The 19,539-nt window shown below is 40.6% G+C and overlaps 1 protein-coding gene across 2 annotated transcripts in view; it reads left to right on the forward strand.

Annotated features, from left to right (window-relative positions):
• Positions 1-19,539, forward strand: part of SCIN (scinderin) — a 50,743-nt gene that overhangs the window by 9,756 nt on the left and 21,448 nt on the right. For both annotated transcript variants that reach the window (XM_065666228.1, XM_065666227.1), the window contains 2 exons: positions 594-755; positions 10,053-10,202. In XM_065666228.1, the coding sequence (XP_065522300.1) occupies positions 594-755; positions 10,053-10,202 (312 nt within the window). The remainder of the gene's footprint in view (positions 1-593; positions 756-10,052; positions 10,203-19,539) is intronic.

Here is a 19,539-nt window from a genome sequence, read left to right on the forward strand (position 1 = left end):
ATTTCGACTTTATAGATTATAAATCAACAGTTTGGTCTCACTTCCCCCAGTTTGGTGCTCCTCGCTAGGTTGCTCATGTGTTGCAAATATTCCTTCTGGAGAATTACAGAGCTGCTGTGGAATTACCCTTTCTGCTACACATAACTGGACACTAGAACAACCCAGACCTCTGAGATGTGAGGAAGTTGAGGAAAGCTTATACAGAGGCTGCATGTTCTGCTTTTCCTCAGTCCTTGTTTGACAACCTACTGACTTTGGTCCTCACAGTGTGGTTCGGTACTACCTCATCTTCTGGATGATGCAGCAGAGTGCTGTAAATCCTGTGCTTTCCTTTTGCCCATTCGTCTGAAAACCCTTTGAAACATGGTGATGTCTGCTCCCTCTGATAGCTGTTCACACCTGAGGGTTGAGCAGCAGCAGCGTTTGCTGTGTCTGTCTGGTTTGTGGTCAGCACTGCTAAACAGTATATTATTTTGGCTCCCCTCTCACTGCGTAAACTATTTTTTTTTCTCCTGATAGCTCCTCACTTGTAAGATAAAGCTTGCCAAAATCAAGCTGAAATAAAGCTTGCTGCTTTGTTTTGTTTTATTCAGGCAGGTGGTGTTGCCTCTGGATTTAATCATGTTGTTACTAATGATCTGAGTGCCCAAAGGCTTCTGCATATCAAGGGCCGGAGAGTTGTAAGAGCCATGGAAGTCCCCCTGGCTTGGACCAGCTTCAACAAAGGAGATTGTTTCATTATTGACCTTGGAACGGTAAGTATTTCTTAGAGCAAAACACACTGAAAAGTAAAAGGTGCAGCATCCCTTCTGAGGTCTGAATCATCCCCTAAAATGCACAACTGATTTTATCACTCACTCAAACTGATAGGAAGAATTTGCTTTAGAAAATCAGTTTCTGTCACAACACTTTGAAGGTTCAAAATTGCCATCAGTGTTTTCTGAAGTACGCACAGATTATCTTTCAGGAAAAAGTTCTTTCCCACTGTAGGCATTGGCATATTTTACTACTGATATTTGAACCTTAACCTGTTCCCAGTAAGTTCTAACTTTGGCACTGCCGACCAGCTGAATGAGATCAGTGCTAGGGTTCAGGGCAGAACGCAGACTGGACCTTTCTCTCGAGAGCATTTCTTCATATTCCTAAAACTGTCTTAAGTAGCTGCAAAAGCGGTTGTGTTAATAAATGTCATATAAAGTGTTATAAAACTAATATCTCAAGATATCTCTTGAGAAGCAATCCTATACTTCAAGGTTTTCTACTCAAAACAAGTAGAGATAGTGCACATGGACAGATAATTTTGCTTGCTTTGGGTGATTTAAAATATAGTACTGTCACCTTGTGATTAAGACTCTGATAGTGAAAGTAGCAAGTGGGTTGTAGTCCCCTCTAGTTAGATGCTAGTTATCAATTTGAAATAATTCCCATATCTGATATGCTGGCATGTAGAACACAGCATAGGGTGGAAAATAGCTTATCTGCGAGGCAACATCTTCCGTTGGTCTTAGCTGTAATGCTTCACTAGGAAGTGGTCAGCTACTTTAGCAAGATTTCAGAGAAGGGTTCCCTGACCTGTTGAAAAAGTTCTTCTGAACTCATGTTACACATTTGGCTTTTTCTTCTGAAAAGCATCCCCTGGTGTGACAACTGAAGTTGTTGGTATCAAGTAGCTATATTGATTATATCTGGTTTTTATAATGCTTAGCAACCTTCAGGCAGAACACCAACCAGTGTTTTCCCAACATTATCCTATTCCTCCTATGTCAGTGTGGTCTAATCAACTGAAAGAGTCTAATGACCAGTATCCCAGCACTTGTATCTCAATGTCACTTTGCAAAGTTAACACGTGGGAGATGGCCAATTTGGAGCTAAATACATAGAGAAAATGTTGCTTTTGCAGTCAGGCTGTCACAGGCCTTGAGTTCACCTCCCATGAACATGTTGTGGAACTGGTGTACTGCATGAATTTGACCAGTCCTGACCCTCATTAGGTGAACTGGGTAACTAACACAAAGTAATTGTTTGGGTCACACTGCAGGCATGACAAAAACACTAATATGTAGCGTTGTTACATGTATATCTTGGCTCTCATCCTTTTTGATGAGATTTGTCAAGAGGAGAGCACTGTCACTAAACTATTTAAATGCCATATAGGTTCATTTCTAATAATGAATGTACACTGTGAGCCTTTTTCATACTGCAGCATCACTCTGGTTTCTGATTTCCTGTTTGACAAGAGAGGTCAAGCAGCAATGCAGCCCTGTGCCTTTGCAGGAAGACAGATTAGATTTGAACATCTAGATCTCTTTTACCGTGGTATGGGAAATGTCACTCAAATCACATGACTAATAACATTTCTTGGTCTTGCCATGTCAATGGTATGTGAGGGATGTGTTTTCTTGGATGTATTAAGGAAAAGTGTTTCAGTTGACATCTGCAGGAAATTCATCATAGGTTATTATATGAACCAGACCTTTCCTGTGGAAGATGAAAAGGCAATGTGTGACATAGTTCAAGATGAAGATATGTAAGTCTCGTGAAGTGCCTATAGAAAAATAGGGGTGGTCAAAAATACACTGTCACAGTGGCAATCCTGAGCAAATTTTATAAGAACTATGATTCAAGCTGAAATAACAATTTCAGACTGAAATTTTCCATGACTAGAGGTCCACTGTAAATGGGTAAGTCTTTACAGGAGCTCTGAGGTGAATTTAGCAGTAGTTCACAAAAAAGACTTAAAGTAGTGGGAGAGCAATAAAGCAACACGAAGTGATCAGCTGATTTTACTGAAAGCTTCTCAGCTCAGTTCAGGAAGCTCTGCTGTATGAAGGCTCTCTAAAGTTGTATCCTTATTGATCGGCAAAAATATTCTCTACACATTTGTTCAGATAGAGCTTTGTGAAATGTAGGACTGGATTCAGCCTGGCTGACTTCCCTCCTGATGGGTGCCAGTGGCAGTGCTATCAGCCACAGGGCTTCAGAGGACAGGGAGAGGGCTGTGTGCCACTCAGCCTCCTGGAAGAAATTAGGCAGCCCCTAAAATAAGGGGAAATGAGGAATGTGTGGTAAGTACCAAACAGTTCTGAGCTTGGGCCTGATTGAGGCTGGAAAGTTTTGTCAGTAAAAGTTCTGCGAATGAATCATTACTTTCCAAAGGAAGAATACAGGCAGTGAGATGATAACTATATCTCAAGTTAAGTGAAGACTAAAGGTAAACTGCAGCCAGTTGTCCGTTCTTCCTATTCCTATAGTGGTGGTTATAAACTGAATTATAAAAAGCCATGAGGTTGCTGGTTTGAAATTTAAGAGCTTATGATGTGCTTAAAAACAACTTGTGCCATCCAGTAACTAGTGTATGTACTTCTCAAGGGCTCCATGAATCACAAGAGAAAACTATGATGTTAGAGCTCAAAAGTATAAGACTGAATAAGGCTGTTGTGATCATGTAGCTGTCAGTGTGCTTCTACCTGAGCTGCTGAATTAATAGGTATGTCAAAAGGAAAAAGATTGCTGCCTTGCACAAAGACACTAGAAAAAATAAAAGCAAAAAGGCTGTCTTTTTATCACATCTGCTTTTCATAAAACCTGTTAACCTGCTATAGATTAAATTATGTTTGCAAAAAGAAAATTAACTTCTGCTTTTTCCTGCTTTTTAGCAGTAAAAGACCAAGAGGACATATATTTTTCTTTATGATTATGCCTATGGGGTATCACATTGCATGTTAAGCACAGCTGTAGTTTTGCTTGCTCCTGTTTTGCTTCTTGCCTGCACTCTCTTCTAGGTCGCTTTGCTTTTCTTCCTTCAGAGAAACCAATTTAAAATCAGCATATTACTTGTCTTAATAAAGTCACAGTTTGTATGTAAACAGAACTGGAAGAGCAGATTCTTGCATGTTGGGGTTTGTCGGTTTGAGTTTCTCGTTGATTTCCCTCGTTGATTTCCCTGGCATTGACAACTGATTAGTCATGTCTTTTTTTCCATGTTTTTCATTCACATGTTTCTCCTACAAATAACCTCTTCCCCAGTTTCCCCAGCTAAGAGCTAAACTGTTGCTTGTGCTGTAGTGGAGAATTGCCAAACAAGTAGCGGAGCTTGAAGAACTAAATTGCTTTTGTTCTTTATTAACTTTGTAGACTTTAAAGTGTGTTTCTGTCTGTGCATGGTGTATCTCAGTAAGCAAGCACACATTTTTGTGTAATTCCATGAACCAATTATTTTTACAGCTCCAGCAGTTTGAACTCCAGCATTCTGGAAATTTTCATAGTTCCAAAGTCATCAGATGGAGAGGAAAAAAAAAAAAACAACAAACAGAACATTAAGCTTCCCCCCCCCTTCAGTCAGAGTTTAGGGTATGTCGTTTTCCTTCATACTCTATGGACTCGAAAGTTTCCCCTCAACCCCACTTTTATGCAGAAAAGCAGCTGAAACAGAGACAGTCATTAAAGTTCAAGATGGACAGCACATACATGTATACGCAAGGATTCAGTCAGTTTTCTTCCTGGTACTGTAGGAAATCCAGATGTTTTGCTCTTTGAGCAGCTATTATTTAGAATTAATATCCTCCTGGTGCTTACCATTTAATGCATGATGGTGTAGCAAAAGCTGTTCCTAGCATACACTGTTAAAACAGGTGTGAGAGGAAAAATGAATGTGGTAAGTGTATGAATGTGGTACATCTGACTTATTTTTAGTCCAACAATTTGTTCCAGTTGAATCAAATGGGGGACTCCAAGACTGGTTACAAAGGCATTATTGTGATTATACCAGGGCCAGGCTGATGGTGGCCCTTGCAGCATTCAGAGTGAATTGAGAGTTTGTTTTGGATTATCAAAACTCTACAACTTTCAATGGCTCAGTGTGTCCCAGTTTAACAAATGTAAAAGGCAGACCGGATGAATATGTGAAACAATTTCCACTCCCCCGACACTCCCCCCCCCCCCCCCGGATCAAGAATTCAACAGTCAAGATGGAATATTCTAAGATTAGTGAGATTTAATCTCTTAAACAAGCCACTGCTATTTTCTACCAAATTGAAGTTTCACAACAAATTTGCTTTGAATTAGAATTAGAAACCTGATTTATTTAGCTTTTTAATGTCTCATGTAAGAGAATGCAAATTGGAAATTACAGTATGGGCCTGGAAATTGCTAGGTATTTCAACAAAGATACAGGTTTAAAATGCTTCAGCTTTAAGGACATGTTTGTAGCCAGAACAAAACTGAGTTCTTCACAGATTTAAGCTTCTTAGGTTTGGCTTTCATTGCCGTGACTAAGACTTACAGAAAAGACACCAGGATGCAGGGTATATTTTTGTTTGCCTCCAACCTGAGCAGGCTGCCAGCTGAATACAGAGGTGGCTGTGTGTTAGGATGGAAAACTTAGTTTTATGTCACTCCTGAAATAACCATGTTGTTTCTGTTTTCCCTACTTTTATTCTACATGCCCTTTGGGACTGGAGTGGGAAGGCAGGAGGAGTACTTTCACAAGCCCCCTCCAAACAGCAAAAAGTGCCAAGGTACTCCTGCTCATGAGCCATGCAAGACTATCCTGCCATGCACTGCTGTATAGAAGTTAAATGCTGGGTCATCTTTAATGTGCCATAGAAATCTCATATGATTTGCTCAAGGTCGCTCTCAGACCAGAAACTATCAGGAATAAAAGCAGTAAATCTAGCTACTCTATAACTGGAAGACAGAACTGTGTCTCCAGAATGCACAGATGAGGAGAGACATTGCTATGACTGAGAGTTGTATGGCACAGATCTGGTTTGCCTTCCCAACCTGATTATTTATGATAACATTTGCTGACCCTCAGTTGCTAATTGTCCCACTGTGATGTGACCAGTATATTGATATCAACAAATATTAATATCAGGTAGTAGAATAGCTCTCTTTCATATTACCTCTCTCAAACTCTGTTAAAGAGATTAAAAACCCAAACCTGCTAGTACAAACTTCCAAAAATAAACTGAGCTTGGCATAAGAAAAAGTGATGAATGAAGTTCCTTTTTTTTTTTTTTTTTGAGGGGTGTGAACACTTTAAGTCTATTTTCATTTTAATGAAACATTTTTTTGTCAGCCTGCCAATTCAAAATAACGCTAGCAAAACATGCCTAAAAATAGTGAAGGTGTAGTACACCGAAGAAATTGTGAAAGTATTGAGTGAGCTAAAGCTAAATACCGTATTATGACCCTAGTTGAGAATTTTATATGTATAATATATGTCTAAAAATACACGAATACTAGGATACAAGCCAAAAGCTCAGAGGTCTGTTGGACACGGTTAGAAAACTAGCTGACTGTATTTCAGATAAATATAGATCTATAACATTAGTCTTGTCTAGAACTGGCTTTAACTAAAAAAAATATCTTTTTCTGGCTTTAAATTGTTAACCCCCCAATCTGCCTAGGGATTGAAATGGGTAAACTCAATCGGAAAGACAAGCTTGTAAATATCCAGCTGTACTTCTACCATGAGGCCTCAAAATTAGATATATTTAAAAGTAAAGATGATTTTACTTCAGAAGAGAAAAGAACTAAATCTAAGCTCCTGAAAGCTTGTAGCACTAAGTGCTTAAGACATTTGTTTAGTGCTTGTAGTAAATATGGTAAAATGTTACATACTTTGAGACACCTTTGTGACTTGTGGCTGCTTACTTCCTTCTATTAGATTATACTGTACATGAAGTTTAGCTTTCAGGGTTTTAATAAAGAATGCTGTCTTTATTCTCTAGTGCTGAAAAAATCAGATTTTTGTTTCTCTGGCTTTTAAAATCAATGTGGTTTTTTTTTTTTTTTTTTAAGTAACTGGGGAAGATTAAGCTTACAGGAAGAGTATGGTTTATCCATGTGAACTTCAGATCAAGGACGTTTTCAGACACTGCTTGTTGATGCAACTGTTTTACGCAGCAGGAGAAAACCCTACCACACAAGGTTTCTCAGAGTTACAGCTAACAGAATTTCATGCTTATTTAGTTTAGTTTAAGACAGAAGTATTTAGGCCATATTATCTGGGGGAATGTTTCTGTAGTTAAGGAATGTGGGCTCCATAAGGAAAATAATGAAGTCTGCAAATCAGAAGACCTGAAATCCGTTACTGTAGACTTTTATTGGAAGTCTGGAGCCAGAGGGCTGTAGGAGAGCCTAGTTTAGTCACTTGCTGACTGAAGGCAGACTGGGAGAATGCGCTGTGAATGCAGGGTGGCCAGAGGGTAGCTGTGCAGTGGGACAGATAATGCTAAGACATGCTAAGAAAAGAAAATGTAAATTTATTGTCTGAGAAGTAAAGGTCTTTGTAATTTGCAGTGACAATTTAGTTCTCACAATATCCTTGTGGTCAGCAGGGTAAGTACTGTTAATTTTGTAGATGAGAATACTTGTTTGAGATTGCATGGCCAGTTACCAAAAGACCAAGAGAAGGCAGACACGTAAACTGGAAACTGAACTTGTAACCCTTCTGAATGAGTAATCTCCATGAACTGTAGCATACACACTAAGGCAATAGCTTCATAACCTCTGTATAATTCTGTATCTATGTCTTCTTCCTCTTATTGCTTCCAGATAGGGAACTAAAAAATGTCTATTAATTGTTGCTATATCTTTAGTGATTCCTCTTTTTCATGTAATTTCAAATAAGCTCAATTAGTAGGAAGTAAGCCAAAATGAGAATGAGTAAGTTTAGGTGCTGAAATTCCCAGAAATTAAAGGAGCCTGTGTTTTGGGAAGTCTCCCAAAACTTGGGAGAAGTTGTCTAAAGCAGTGCATGGCTATAATAAATATATTAAAAATCCTGCTGAAATTGGAACTTTTTACTTTCTACAGACTCAAGGCAGTCTTTCATTAGTTATTTAGAAAAAAAAACCTGTTTCCCCAAATATGTGCTAATATTTTCTTTTCCTGTGGAAACGCTGAAAGCCAGATTTAAGATAAGGTTCAGACGCGAAGCCAAGCATGTCTCCAGATTCTGGACACTCAGTAAGCTGACAGAACTTAAACCAGAACTTGGAAGCAGGGTTTTGTATTATTTTTTTTTTCTTTGTCTTAAGCCTACAGTCCTGTTGCTAAAGGCAAGCTGGAAACCTCACAGCTTTTGTTGTGCAACATCTGCAAGTTGAAAGGCATCCAGTCCTGGGAATCTGTATAATCCTGACATAAGCTTGAAACTTCTTCTTTGAAGGATGCTTCCAAAGGGAAGGGAACTTGGCTGTGAGATCACTGAGGCTTTTTTGTTTGTTGTTTTTTATATCGGAGCTGGCAAAAAGTATATACCAGAAGTTGCTAGCACTATTTTGCATGCAGGTGGCATCAATATTAGCTGTCTTCTAAAAGTCTGCATCTGCTAGTACTGAGAAGCTGTGCTTCATCTCTCACTTGCTGCAGACTGTTTCAAGTACTGTTCAATAACAGTGGTCAGCAGAAATGGCTTTAAAATCTTTTTTTGAACAAAAGAGGTTTTCATCCAAAAAACTAAGTTTTATACAGCTGTGTATAGCCTGTAAAAGTAAGACCCTGTAACTTAGTAAGTGTCTTGATTAAATGCTTATTTGCTCTGTAGGTGAACATAAACCAGTTAAATCTGTTTAAAAGTTGAAAATTATAGGGTACCTTTATTTCTGTACTACTTGGGCTAGTTGATAGAATCAAATCACTTTCTTCCAGGAGAAGGGAGTGGGGGAAAAGCAACCAGCCAAGCTAATTAATTCCCTTTGACTAGTTCTTTCCAGCTCAGCCTCTAGCAGCTCTGTGGCCTATGTTCTGCTTCTTTTAGTAATTTTCATCAAGACTGAATTCTAAATTCTTTATTCTGAAATGCTTTGCATTCAGGATGAATAATGGGACTTGCCAAAACTAGGGGTCCTTGGTCTGGGATGTGAACTGGGTTAGGTGACCTGTCTTAGGCTGGTTCTGGTGGCTCTCTTTCCTGTGAGGTGCCTTGGGAATACACTCTGTTCTGGTTGAATTGCACTTTCCCAGTCATGTGCAGGGCAAGCCTGTTTGCTACCTATTCAGCCTGGTGAGAGGAAGGTCTGGAAGGCCTGTAAGACTGTATGTAGGGGTGGGCTACTGCACTAGTGCACTCGCTTATCAACATGAAGAGCACCTTCTTCAGTGCCTGAGGAGCTCCTTGTGAAGGTGACAATGGCACAGGGTTGGCCCCTGGGTCAGCAGGTTACCTGTGGCTGTTTGCAGCCTTTCCTGAACAGATCTGCTACAGATGTGTCTCTTGTCTTTAGTCTGTTCCTGAGGCAGGAAGGGTCCATCTTGTGCTGGGGAGGAACTGACCAGAAAAATCAGGGTCTTCCTGATGGGTAAATCTTTAGAAGTAATTTATAAAGACATTTGTGATAACATCAGTTGGAAGGGCTGGCATTAATCTGAAGTTAATGAAATTTTATGAGCATTAGATTGGCTGTACACTGGGGAAAAATCTTCTGGTGAAGAAAACTTTGTATTGAATACACTGACGTCACCAGTTTGATGTGGTTTGATACAGCAGAGTGTGCAACAAATATCATTCTACAACAAAAAGTCACCAAAATAAAAACTGGATTAAAAGATCTAACATTACTTGTGAGTAGCATATACAGTCAGGATTTCCTTGAGATTTTGAAATGACTTGGTTTCTTGCCACAGATGAGAACTGGCACTGCTGAATAGCATAGATGAGAAACTGCCAGATGTGAAATAAAACCCAATTTGCAGTAGCAAATTTAGGACTTTCAGGTTCTTTTATATATATATCTTTACATGTATATATGGAGATATAGTTGTATTTGGGATAAAACTCGGTCAAGCCAGCACTCTGACTATTCTGAGATTAAGTGATTTCCTAGTATTTGGATACTAAATTATGTTATGTAAATATCTTGCATATTATAAATATCTAGCTGACTTAGCAAATTTTTTCTGGAGAGTACCTCTGAAAGATTTAGCTTCACTGATGTTCTCATGACTTAGAGCCAGTCACATAATCATTAATAAAATATTAATTTCGTAATTTTCCTCAGCATTGAATCTTATTGCTAATGTGTGTGTGCTTTTAATTATTATAGGAAATCTATCAGTGGTGTGGCTCATCATGCAATAAATACGAGCGGCTGAAGGCTACTCAAGTTGCTGTTGGCATTCGGGACAATGAAAGAAATGGAAGGTCTAAATTGATTACCGTGGAAGAAGGGAGTGAACCAGACCAGCTCATAGAGGTATTGTGATATACATACCAGTTACTAACTTAGCTGTGAATAAAATGTTTTTTATGCCTCAAGAACTAAGTAGGATTTGTCTCAAGCCTCAAGTTCTTCAAGGATTCCAGGAAGCCAGATTTAGGTTATGGGAGGCCAGTTTATACTTGTTTTCCCTCCTTATCCAAGCACTGTTAAATTCATTGGGCAACAGAATCTGAGAGAATTAATCATCTGGGAATACCTTTTCAGGAACTAAATGTTTGCTTTTTTTTGAATTAGCCATAAGTTGTCTGAATGAACAGCATAGCTCACACCTCAACCACACCATCTGCTCTGTATGGGGAAAGAGCTGCGTGGAGGTGGGACAGAACCAAGTAAGAGGAAAGATACAGAATTACTATGTCTATGAAGGAAAAATATGTAGCAAATTGCACAGAGATCTATGAAGCCAAGCACACTGCCTAACCATTTCCATGACAAACTCTCCTGCACCTAGCCTCTAGTAACCCTTATGTATTTAAAATGTTTAACCATTTACTTTAAAAAGAGTGGAAAAAATATTCTAACTTACGGAGTTTTCAGATCTTGAAAAATAATAAAAAAAAAAAGCACTGATTTTTTTGCAGGCCACATGTACTAATTAAAGCATTCATTGTCACTTTTCATTGTGTGCTAAATTAAGCCTTTTCTATTCATTCTCCAAAAACAAGGAAGAGGGAAGCAGGATCATAAAGCAGTCTTCAATAAAATGGAAAATGTACAGTTGGAATATTGTCTTGTACTTCAGATTAACTTCAGGAAGTAATGCTAGTGGTGCATGCAGGTATGCCATTAGTTTTGGTGGTGCTTGCATTCAGTTTTGTCACGTGCAGTATAAATAGTTATTGCCTAAGCACAAACCATGCCAGGTGCTGAGTTGCCTCCTGTGGCCATGCTAGATGTGATCACCACCCCTTTGATGATCTGTACATCTGCTTGCAAAGGCTTTTTTTGCTATGGGTTGTAAATACACATGTGGTTGTGCTCAAAGTAGGGGAGGTGGCCCCCAGCACACCAGAGATTTTTTGGAGGGTTAATTAAAAAACCAAACCCAAGCAAACAATCCTTTTTTTGTGGCTTTTTACTTCCATGTACAGAATTCTCACACCAGCTCTGATGTGGCACATGCTTTACACCTGTAACCTTAACACAGAGGACACAAGTTCACAATTAGAGCCCAACCTCCTGCTGCTTATTTGAATCACAGTATTGGGTTGCAACCTGCTTTGGCCCATGGCTGGGTGGCACCATGTGAACCTGCTGGCACTGTCCCCTGGCAGCAGTTTCCTGTTGCTAAACCAGTCCCAGAGTTACTGCTCGAGGCTCTGCAGGGAGTTTCTGATAAGCTCACGTAAGCATGAGCTGGGAGCATTGATCAGAAAGGCTGCACTTTGCACCTCTTATCAACTGAGATGCAGATGCAAAGTCAGACTCCTGTGTGGCTGCAGCATGGATGAGGGTGGCTGCCGGGATGACTGCCAGGAGGCTGGCTGCCTCCTGCCCCTGACAGGCTATGAGCAGCAGGGATGGGCTGGCCTCACCCCTGCATCTGTTTGTCATACAGCTGTGTGCAACTGTTGTTTTGTAACAACCTTGACAGATGTTTAAGAGCAGGAAAAACAGCAAGGTGGCAAAAAGAGCAAGGTGGCATTCTGATTCTGCAGTGCCTTTTTTTTTTTTTTAATTAGGGCATGGAATCACAGAATGGTTTGGGTTGGAAGGGACCTTGAAGATCATCTGGTTCCCAGTCCCCTGCCATGGGCAGGGACACATCCCACTAGACCAAGTTGCTCCAAGTCCCCTTTAACTTGGCCTTGAACACTGCCAGGGATGGGGCAGCCACAGCTTCCCTGGGCAACCTGTGCCAGGGCCTCACAACCCTTACAGTAAAGAATTTCTTCCTTATATTTAATCTAAATCTCCCCTCTGTCAGTTTAAAGCCATTCCCCCTTGTCCTATCACTACATGCCCTTGAAGAAGTCCCTCTCCAGATTTCTTGTAGGCCCCCCTTTAGGCACTGCTATAAGGTCTCCCCTGAGTCTTCTCTTCTTCAGGCAGAACAGCCTGTCTTCATGGGAGAGGTGCTCCAGCCCCCTGATCATCTTCATGGCTTCCTCTGGACTCGCTCCAATAATAAATGTTTTCTATCATTTTCTATTAATTTATCTTACATTTATTTTGTTTCTATTTATATTTAATATTTTTATAATTAATCTATTTGTCATTTGCTCGGTAGTATATGAAGAAGTTTCTGCTTTTTCTTTTTGCACTGTGAATATAGAGGGAAATAAAATGGGTAGTTCAGAGCAAGTAGGTTCATGGCTTTCATTACTACCACCGTAAAGAGCCTGATTAGAGTGAGTTTGTCATCATCCAGAGCTTACCTTCTAGCTTTCATTATGCTAGGTAGCTGTGCTTTAGGAAGTGCTGCTCACATAACAGAGTCTGCAGCTCAGCTGTGTCTGTCCCACTCCAAGTTCTGAAATGTGCTGCTGGTACACCAGGAGAGTAGTTAATCTCACAAACATATAAAGCCTATTAATTCCTATTCCTATTAAAGTGGTATCCAGTTCCTGGTGCTCTTCATTTTGATTTCTCCTTGCTGTCACAAAATGGTCTCTAATTTGCTATAGCCCTTACCCAAGCTGACTGCCCTGCATCAGGAAGGATGGATTTTTGCCATCTCTAGCTTTCTTAGAAAAAGGTTCATTTATTTACTAGGGAAAATAATTATGTACTCTAAGAATTTTTTTTGTCATCCAGTATGCCACTGAAATCAGAATGAGATTTCCTGAAATTCTCTCTGATAAGTGTCAGGAATGATTTCCCCTCCTGTGAGCTAGAAATCTGCTTACATATGAGTGGCTAAATGGCTAAACCTGCTTGTGCAGTGCTGCTAGAGAAGTGTTCACCAGGCAGAGGCTGACATACCCATCACGAGTACCGAGGTAAACAGCCAACAGCAATCGTAGCCCTGCTCTGTAAGCACGGAGTCCTGACTCCCAGCCAGCAAAGGAAGACTGCTGTGCCTGTACCCACAGAGGCCAGGCACAGGCTGATTCAGCAAACCGTGCCAGCCTTCTGTCCTGCTATGGGATTAGCAGAGGTAGCTGTGGGCATGCTAGGCTCCTGTTTCCAGGCTAGCTGCTTTCCCACTGGGAGCTGGGGAGTTGCAGGTGAGGCAAGCTAGTCTGATAACGGCAGTTGCCTACTCACAGCCACTGTTTTTAGCAAGAACTGGGAACAGGCTGGCATGGCTTGAACAATTTGCTCATGGGAGAGAGCTGTCTGGAGCATGCTGTAGGGCTTGATCAATTGATGTGGCAGGCCAGCAAGATAGAGCTTGCTCACCCTGGGAAAGGAGAGCAGCTAGAAGCTGGGCACATGAGTGGTTTTGACAGCAGCAAGCCTGTTTTTCATCTGCTATAGTGACCAGGGGCCACTTGAGAACACAGTGACCATCCTGTGCTTGCACTCAGGAAATGCAGGGTGTCTGGAAAGCTCAGACCTGCAGTGAGAGCACAGAAGGTCTCATAAGATGCTGCAGGAATCACTAGAACTCTTTGACTGCAAAGACAAGGCAGAAACTTTCTGTGCAGGCACATCAGAGGTATTTGATCTGGCTGTTTGTACTTGAGGTGAGGTACCAACCAGCAGTGCAGTATAGGGTTGCTGCCTCATAAATTTAGAAAGTAACAGACCACCTTGGACAAATTGCTGCTGCTGCTGCTCAGTAACTGACTGGTCTCCACAGTCACAGCTGCCCATATTAAAATTCACCAGATGCTGACTCTCCTCTTAAACATGTAAGCAGCTGAATAGAGTTACTCATTCTGCTGGATTTTAGGCCTAAATGTTCAAATTGTGTTACAGGGAATTTTTCACCTCCATGAGACCAACCCAAAAATAGGTCTTAGCAATGCTTGAGTCAGTTTGGGTGCTCTAGAGTGACCACATTAGGGTTAAAGCTAGCTACACTTCTTTTTTTAACTTTAACCAAAAGGAACACTAAATATATAGTTTCAAAACTGACCCCAAATTCTCTAGGGTCCATTGTGGGTCTTTCTGACTGCTTGCAGTAGTAAGCAGACATGTCACAGCGCTGCATTTGGATACCCAAGAGATCACTGAGGTCTGGGAGAGCAGCCACAGTACCAGGTAGTCGTGCTCAGGACAGACAATATTCTAACTGTAGTTGGAATCTCTGCTCTAATTCTGAAGAGAGGACAGCACTGGGGAACCTGAATTTTAAAAACAGTTTCCCATGATCTCATTACGTAGTGTCATGGGAAATGGCGAGTGGGATGAGTGATGGACTGAGGTACCCTGTCTCCTTTCAGTGGAGTTATTGTCCACTGTTTGGCTAGTGAATGTGTGAGCTGTGCTTCTGTTTTCAGAGTAATGGCAAACTGGAGAAACAAGGAATTGGAAACGCCTGTGTTTGTGAAGTTTACTAGTTGGTCAGGAAGCTGAAGTTACTTGCAGTAATGCAGGAAATAGAAATTTAGTTCATTACCCAAGAGAAAGATGCAAAGCACCCAGTCCTCCATTTGTAGCACACCAAAACCTTGATCTAGTATGGTATCTCTAGAGATGAAGTAGGAGAGGAAGATAACGTCTTAGTATAGTTGTTTTACTATATTTGTGCAATTTGAAATACTAGACACCATAAAAGATTTTTAGTTTGACAGTACTGTGCTGACTACATGGATTTATCTCCCTGTGGTACATTTCAAGTGTTTCAGGCAGTTTGACAGTGTGTCTGCAGGGTGTAAAAGCCAATCAAAAGGGAGAATAGACTGAGTTTTAACTAAGCTAAGTATTGAGTCTGCATCTGTCCCTTCTGCTTAATCAAGAAGTGTTCAGCTAATGCTTTTCAGGATGGCTCTGTTTTCTATGAAGTCAGAACTGTCTGATTCTTAATACTGCTTCATCGTTCACCTACAAATTAGTCCCTTAACACCAAAGCTCTTGGTAGCCATGTGGTTGCTGCAGTTTTTACTGCTGAGGCTCTTGGCTTTTGTTTAATTTTTGCAGAGGTTTTTGATGTTCATGCCTGAAACAATAAAACCTGAGGAGCATGCCTGCTGAAGCCTAAAACCACATGAAAATGAAGGATCATGTTAGCACGCATCTTTGACATTGCTCTTCTGCCTTTAAACAAAAAAATGCCATAACCTTGTTTGCTCAGCATTTGCAGTTGTCGTGTCCCTGGTTTTGTGAGATCTCTCATGACCTTACAACAGATGAATGCGGACTCACTCCTCATGAAACACTTGTGTAAACATTCATCTAGTTTAAATATTGAACAACAGAGGGCACCTTTCCTCCTTTCTAATAATGCAGCTATCTCCTCCCTCTTTTTTCTTTAAAACTCCTAAGTGACACTAAATCCTGACAATTCCTGAATGCCATAGTGTTCAGTGGTGATTGCTTTTGCTAACAATATGAATAAATACTACACAGAAGTATGGTAATAGTTTGATCATATTACAGCCAGTCATGCCTTTCTACCTCTGTAACTGGAAAGGGACTGGTAGCGCTACACGGTCCTAAATCAGTCATGCGGATAAAGTATCAAAAGCACAGAAAATAAAATCCCATCACAAATGCAAGTAACAGAAGCTGCTTCTCTAGAGACCCAAGTAATGCAAACATCACCACAGCTTCAAGCTCCAGTAAACCTTAAATTAGCTGGATAGATGTCTGGCCATATGGACAGAAGAGCAGAACCACCTCCTCTCTCCTTAGAAAGCCTCTAAAAATTACTTGCTGCAAACCAAAGATAATTTCCAAGGGTGGCACAAAGCACAGTGAGGTAGCTGGGAAAAACTAAGGCTTGCTGAGGCTTGTAGCTAGCGTAAGTGGGTTTGACAACGCAAGGGCATGCTGCTCTGAAGGAGCTAGGCAGGTTCCTGCAGTCCCCTGGTCCTGTCACCTGGATCATTGCATAAGGCTCGAAGAGCAGTGCGTGCCCCACCAGTTTGTTTCCTGCTCCTTTCCCTGAGGCAGCAAGAGTAGGATCTGCCATCCCAGCCCTGCAAAAACTGCTGCTCTCATGGCATTTGCCTTCTTGTTCCCTTACTTTTGGTTGTATTATGAGTCACGATAAGGAGAGTCTTGTTTGTTTTGTATACAGAGGAGTGGAGGAACAGTGGGAGTGATGCAGGAGGAAGAGGGGTAAATTCTTTTGTGGAATACAAATTCCAGGCATTTATTAGGGATCAAACTATTGTTTAATCATGTAGCTTGTACACAGCTACATGATAAACTCAAATGTTACTAGTTCATAAGCAGTGAATTGCATGTAACTATTATGGTCCAGCCTGACCTGTTAGCTTGCAAGAAAATGCCCAATATGAAAAATACCTTAATGAAATCATATTAGGCCAAATTATCCATGGCTTTGGGGATATGTAAGCCAAAGTAGTATCTTTTACTATCTAAATTGAGGTAGTTGGAAAAAATGAACAAGCTTCAAGGGATTTTTGTGAAACACACTAGAAATTAATTTCAGTCCCAGGGCAGAAGCAGTATTGAACAGTCATGTACAAAGGAAAATTAATGCGTTGGGAGAGGGGTGAGGACAATGAAAATTGTACCAGTCCCCTGTGCAAAGACTCATCTACGCAGTCAGACACACAGAGAACTTAACTACACTTACCTGAGAAAGCAAAGATTGAAGAAAGCTAATGGGCAGAAAACAGCAGATTACTACAACTATACTAACTATAGTTACTACCTGTAGTTGCATTAGGTACTCGAATGAACCTTCTCAAGCTCAAATTTACCCCTCAGGAAGGCAAAGTTGCTTGTTCCCTGGAATGGTTTTGGATATATGCAGGTGTCAGCAAGAACACAGTCTGGGTCTTGCCATTTCAAACTGTAGGAGTTTGTAGGATATGAACTGAAAACAGTCCATGGGGAAAAATACTACACATGCTTGTGCACCTTTCAGAGCAACATCTGTCCAGTCTAAGGAGTGTCGGTTTATTTATCATTACACTCTTTAATTAGAGTTTATGATAGGCTATGAATGTGGATGCAAAGTACAAACCCCTTGCCCTGCAGGGAGCCAGTTTCAAGCTGTCAAACCCAGGTGTCCTGTTTTCTTTCTAATTACTGGGTAGATCTCCTTCATTAAGGGCAGTCTTTTTTCTTGATGCAAATTGCCATTGAAAGGACTCAATTACACAACCTGTGCTCAGACAAAGCAGGCATGGCCTGGATTTCAGCAGGCTTAGCTGCTTTGCACCAGCTGAGCATTTTGTCCACTGTTTTCCCCAGGCCCAGGTAGAAAATCAGCAAGTCCTCTGCCCAAGAAAGGCAGGGGACTCTTCAGCTGCATTGTGAGTTATCCATAGTGTTCTTCAAGCTGCAGTTTTCTATACTGGCTGCCTGAAGCCAGGTACTTAAATGACAAGGAAATGAATAGGAGCTGCAGGTGGCAAGTACATCTGAAAGTCAGGCTTTTAATTAAGTCTCTAAATATGAATTTCAGTGCCTGCATTAGAAATTTTACTACAGAATATGTTCAGGTGTATTGTACAGCATGGCATGAGCTAAATCATTTATGAAAAGCTCTAATAATAGATGGTTGAAAACCTAATTTCTTACATTAAGGAAGATGCTTCTATAGGAGGTAATTTCAGTGAATTTCTAAAATCATAATGAATTTCTGTAAGTGCTTGCAATTAAATTACAATATGTCTCGTTTGCATTCTTGTGGGTGAGAAAACCACTCATCTTTGTTATGTTTTCTTCTTCAGCAGCTGTAGCGCTTGCAGGGTTACCACATTACTCAATTATAATCTTATAATTACATGTTAGAATATTAATGGAGTTTGTAATGGCTTTTTTCCTTTCTGTGCTAGGCTATCAAGAAATCCATTGATGAAAACCCACTATAATTTTCAGTTATTAAATGAGCATAATTAAGAAGGCAAGGCCAAAGAAAAGAGTTGTTAGCAGTTATCTCCACGTGGAGCTGTTATTTCCATGTACTTTGTAGCAACAGGGGGATTTCATGGAGAAGAGCTGAAAGGACAGAGTTTCTTTGCTGTATAAAAAGCTCAGGGATGTGCTGTTTCTGGAATCCTGCATCTCCCCAAGACAGATACACCTTGAAAGGTAAAAGCTCTCTCACATCTAAGCAAGGATGAAGAAAGCTGCATAGATGAATCCGTTCCATGTGTTATGGGATCAGTTCAGTATTTTCACCATCACTGAGTGTGTAACATTGAAGAAATGTGTAAATATAATAATTGTATTTACTGCAAAGCAGGTTATTAGGGCCAGGTCTTTTGCTTACATACCAGCCTATGACTTTGCTACTACTTGGCTTTACCTGTAAAAATAAGAGGTAGGTAATTAAGATGAATTTAAATGCTGCAGTAATCAGTGTGGCAACTAATTTTTAAGAGCTGTAAATCATAGCCCCTTTGCTGACCATTTTGGCTGATTTACAGAAAATTTGAGGAGGTGTAGGAACTTAAAAACAGAACTCAGTTGATGGAGGGCACTAAACTAGCAGAAGGAAATTATTTTCAAAGAGCTAAGCAGGATGCATCTCCTAGACAACCAGGTGAAAGAAACATTATTTCTCTCTCTCTCTTTTTCTATCCTAATAAATATTTAATTTAGTTCAAGCTTCAGCAAGAGGCATTAGAGAAAAGCTATCAGAGTACTCTCTGGTTTGCTTTCGTAAACATTAGGGTCCAAATGTATGCTTCGTCTTGGATACAAGAGTTTGAGTGTCATACCCGAGAGGATCCCCAGACTGATTTATTGGGCTCTACAGGACTAGAAATGCTGAGCTTGTGCATAGGGCCAGTGGTGCTGGGAAAACATTTCAGTGTCCAAGTAGCTTTTTCCACCTTCCCATATTATGGATTAAGTGCTGAAACACCTTTCTGCAGCTCCCCCTGCTCTCCCTGATGCTGTTATTCACCATGGCTGCCTGCTGATCCTTCCAGTGGCTGTGCATCCCATGGGAACTGCTTTTCTAGCAGTGTCAGTGGCTGCCAACCCCTGCTTCTGCCTACAGCTCAAGCTTCACAGAGTATTTGCCATACTCCTCATATCAGTATGATCCAGCATGCTACAGCCTCAGGACCTGCCCATGTGGTGGCACTGCAAATGCCCTGCTGCAAAAGTGGAGGCACTTAAGGTATGAAAAGATGTGAGTTTCATGGGTTTTAGCAGATGAGTATTCTTTGTCTGAGGCTTCATGTTGGCATTAGTTACTGATTTATTTCTATTATTTTCCAACACATAAACATGCACTGTCATGAAGCACATAAGATTTTTCTATCTG

This window comes from Lathamus discolor, chromosome 2, assembly GCF_037157495.1.
Source record: "Lathamus discolor isolate bLatDis1 chromosome 2, bLatDis1.hap1, whole genome shotgun sequence".
Taxonomy (NCBI): domain Eukaryota; kingdom Metazoa; phylum Chordata; class Aves; order Psittaciformes; family Psittacidae; genus Lathamus; species Lathamus discolor.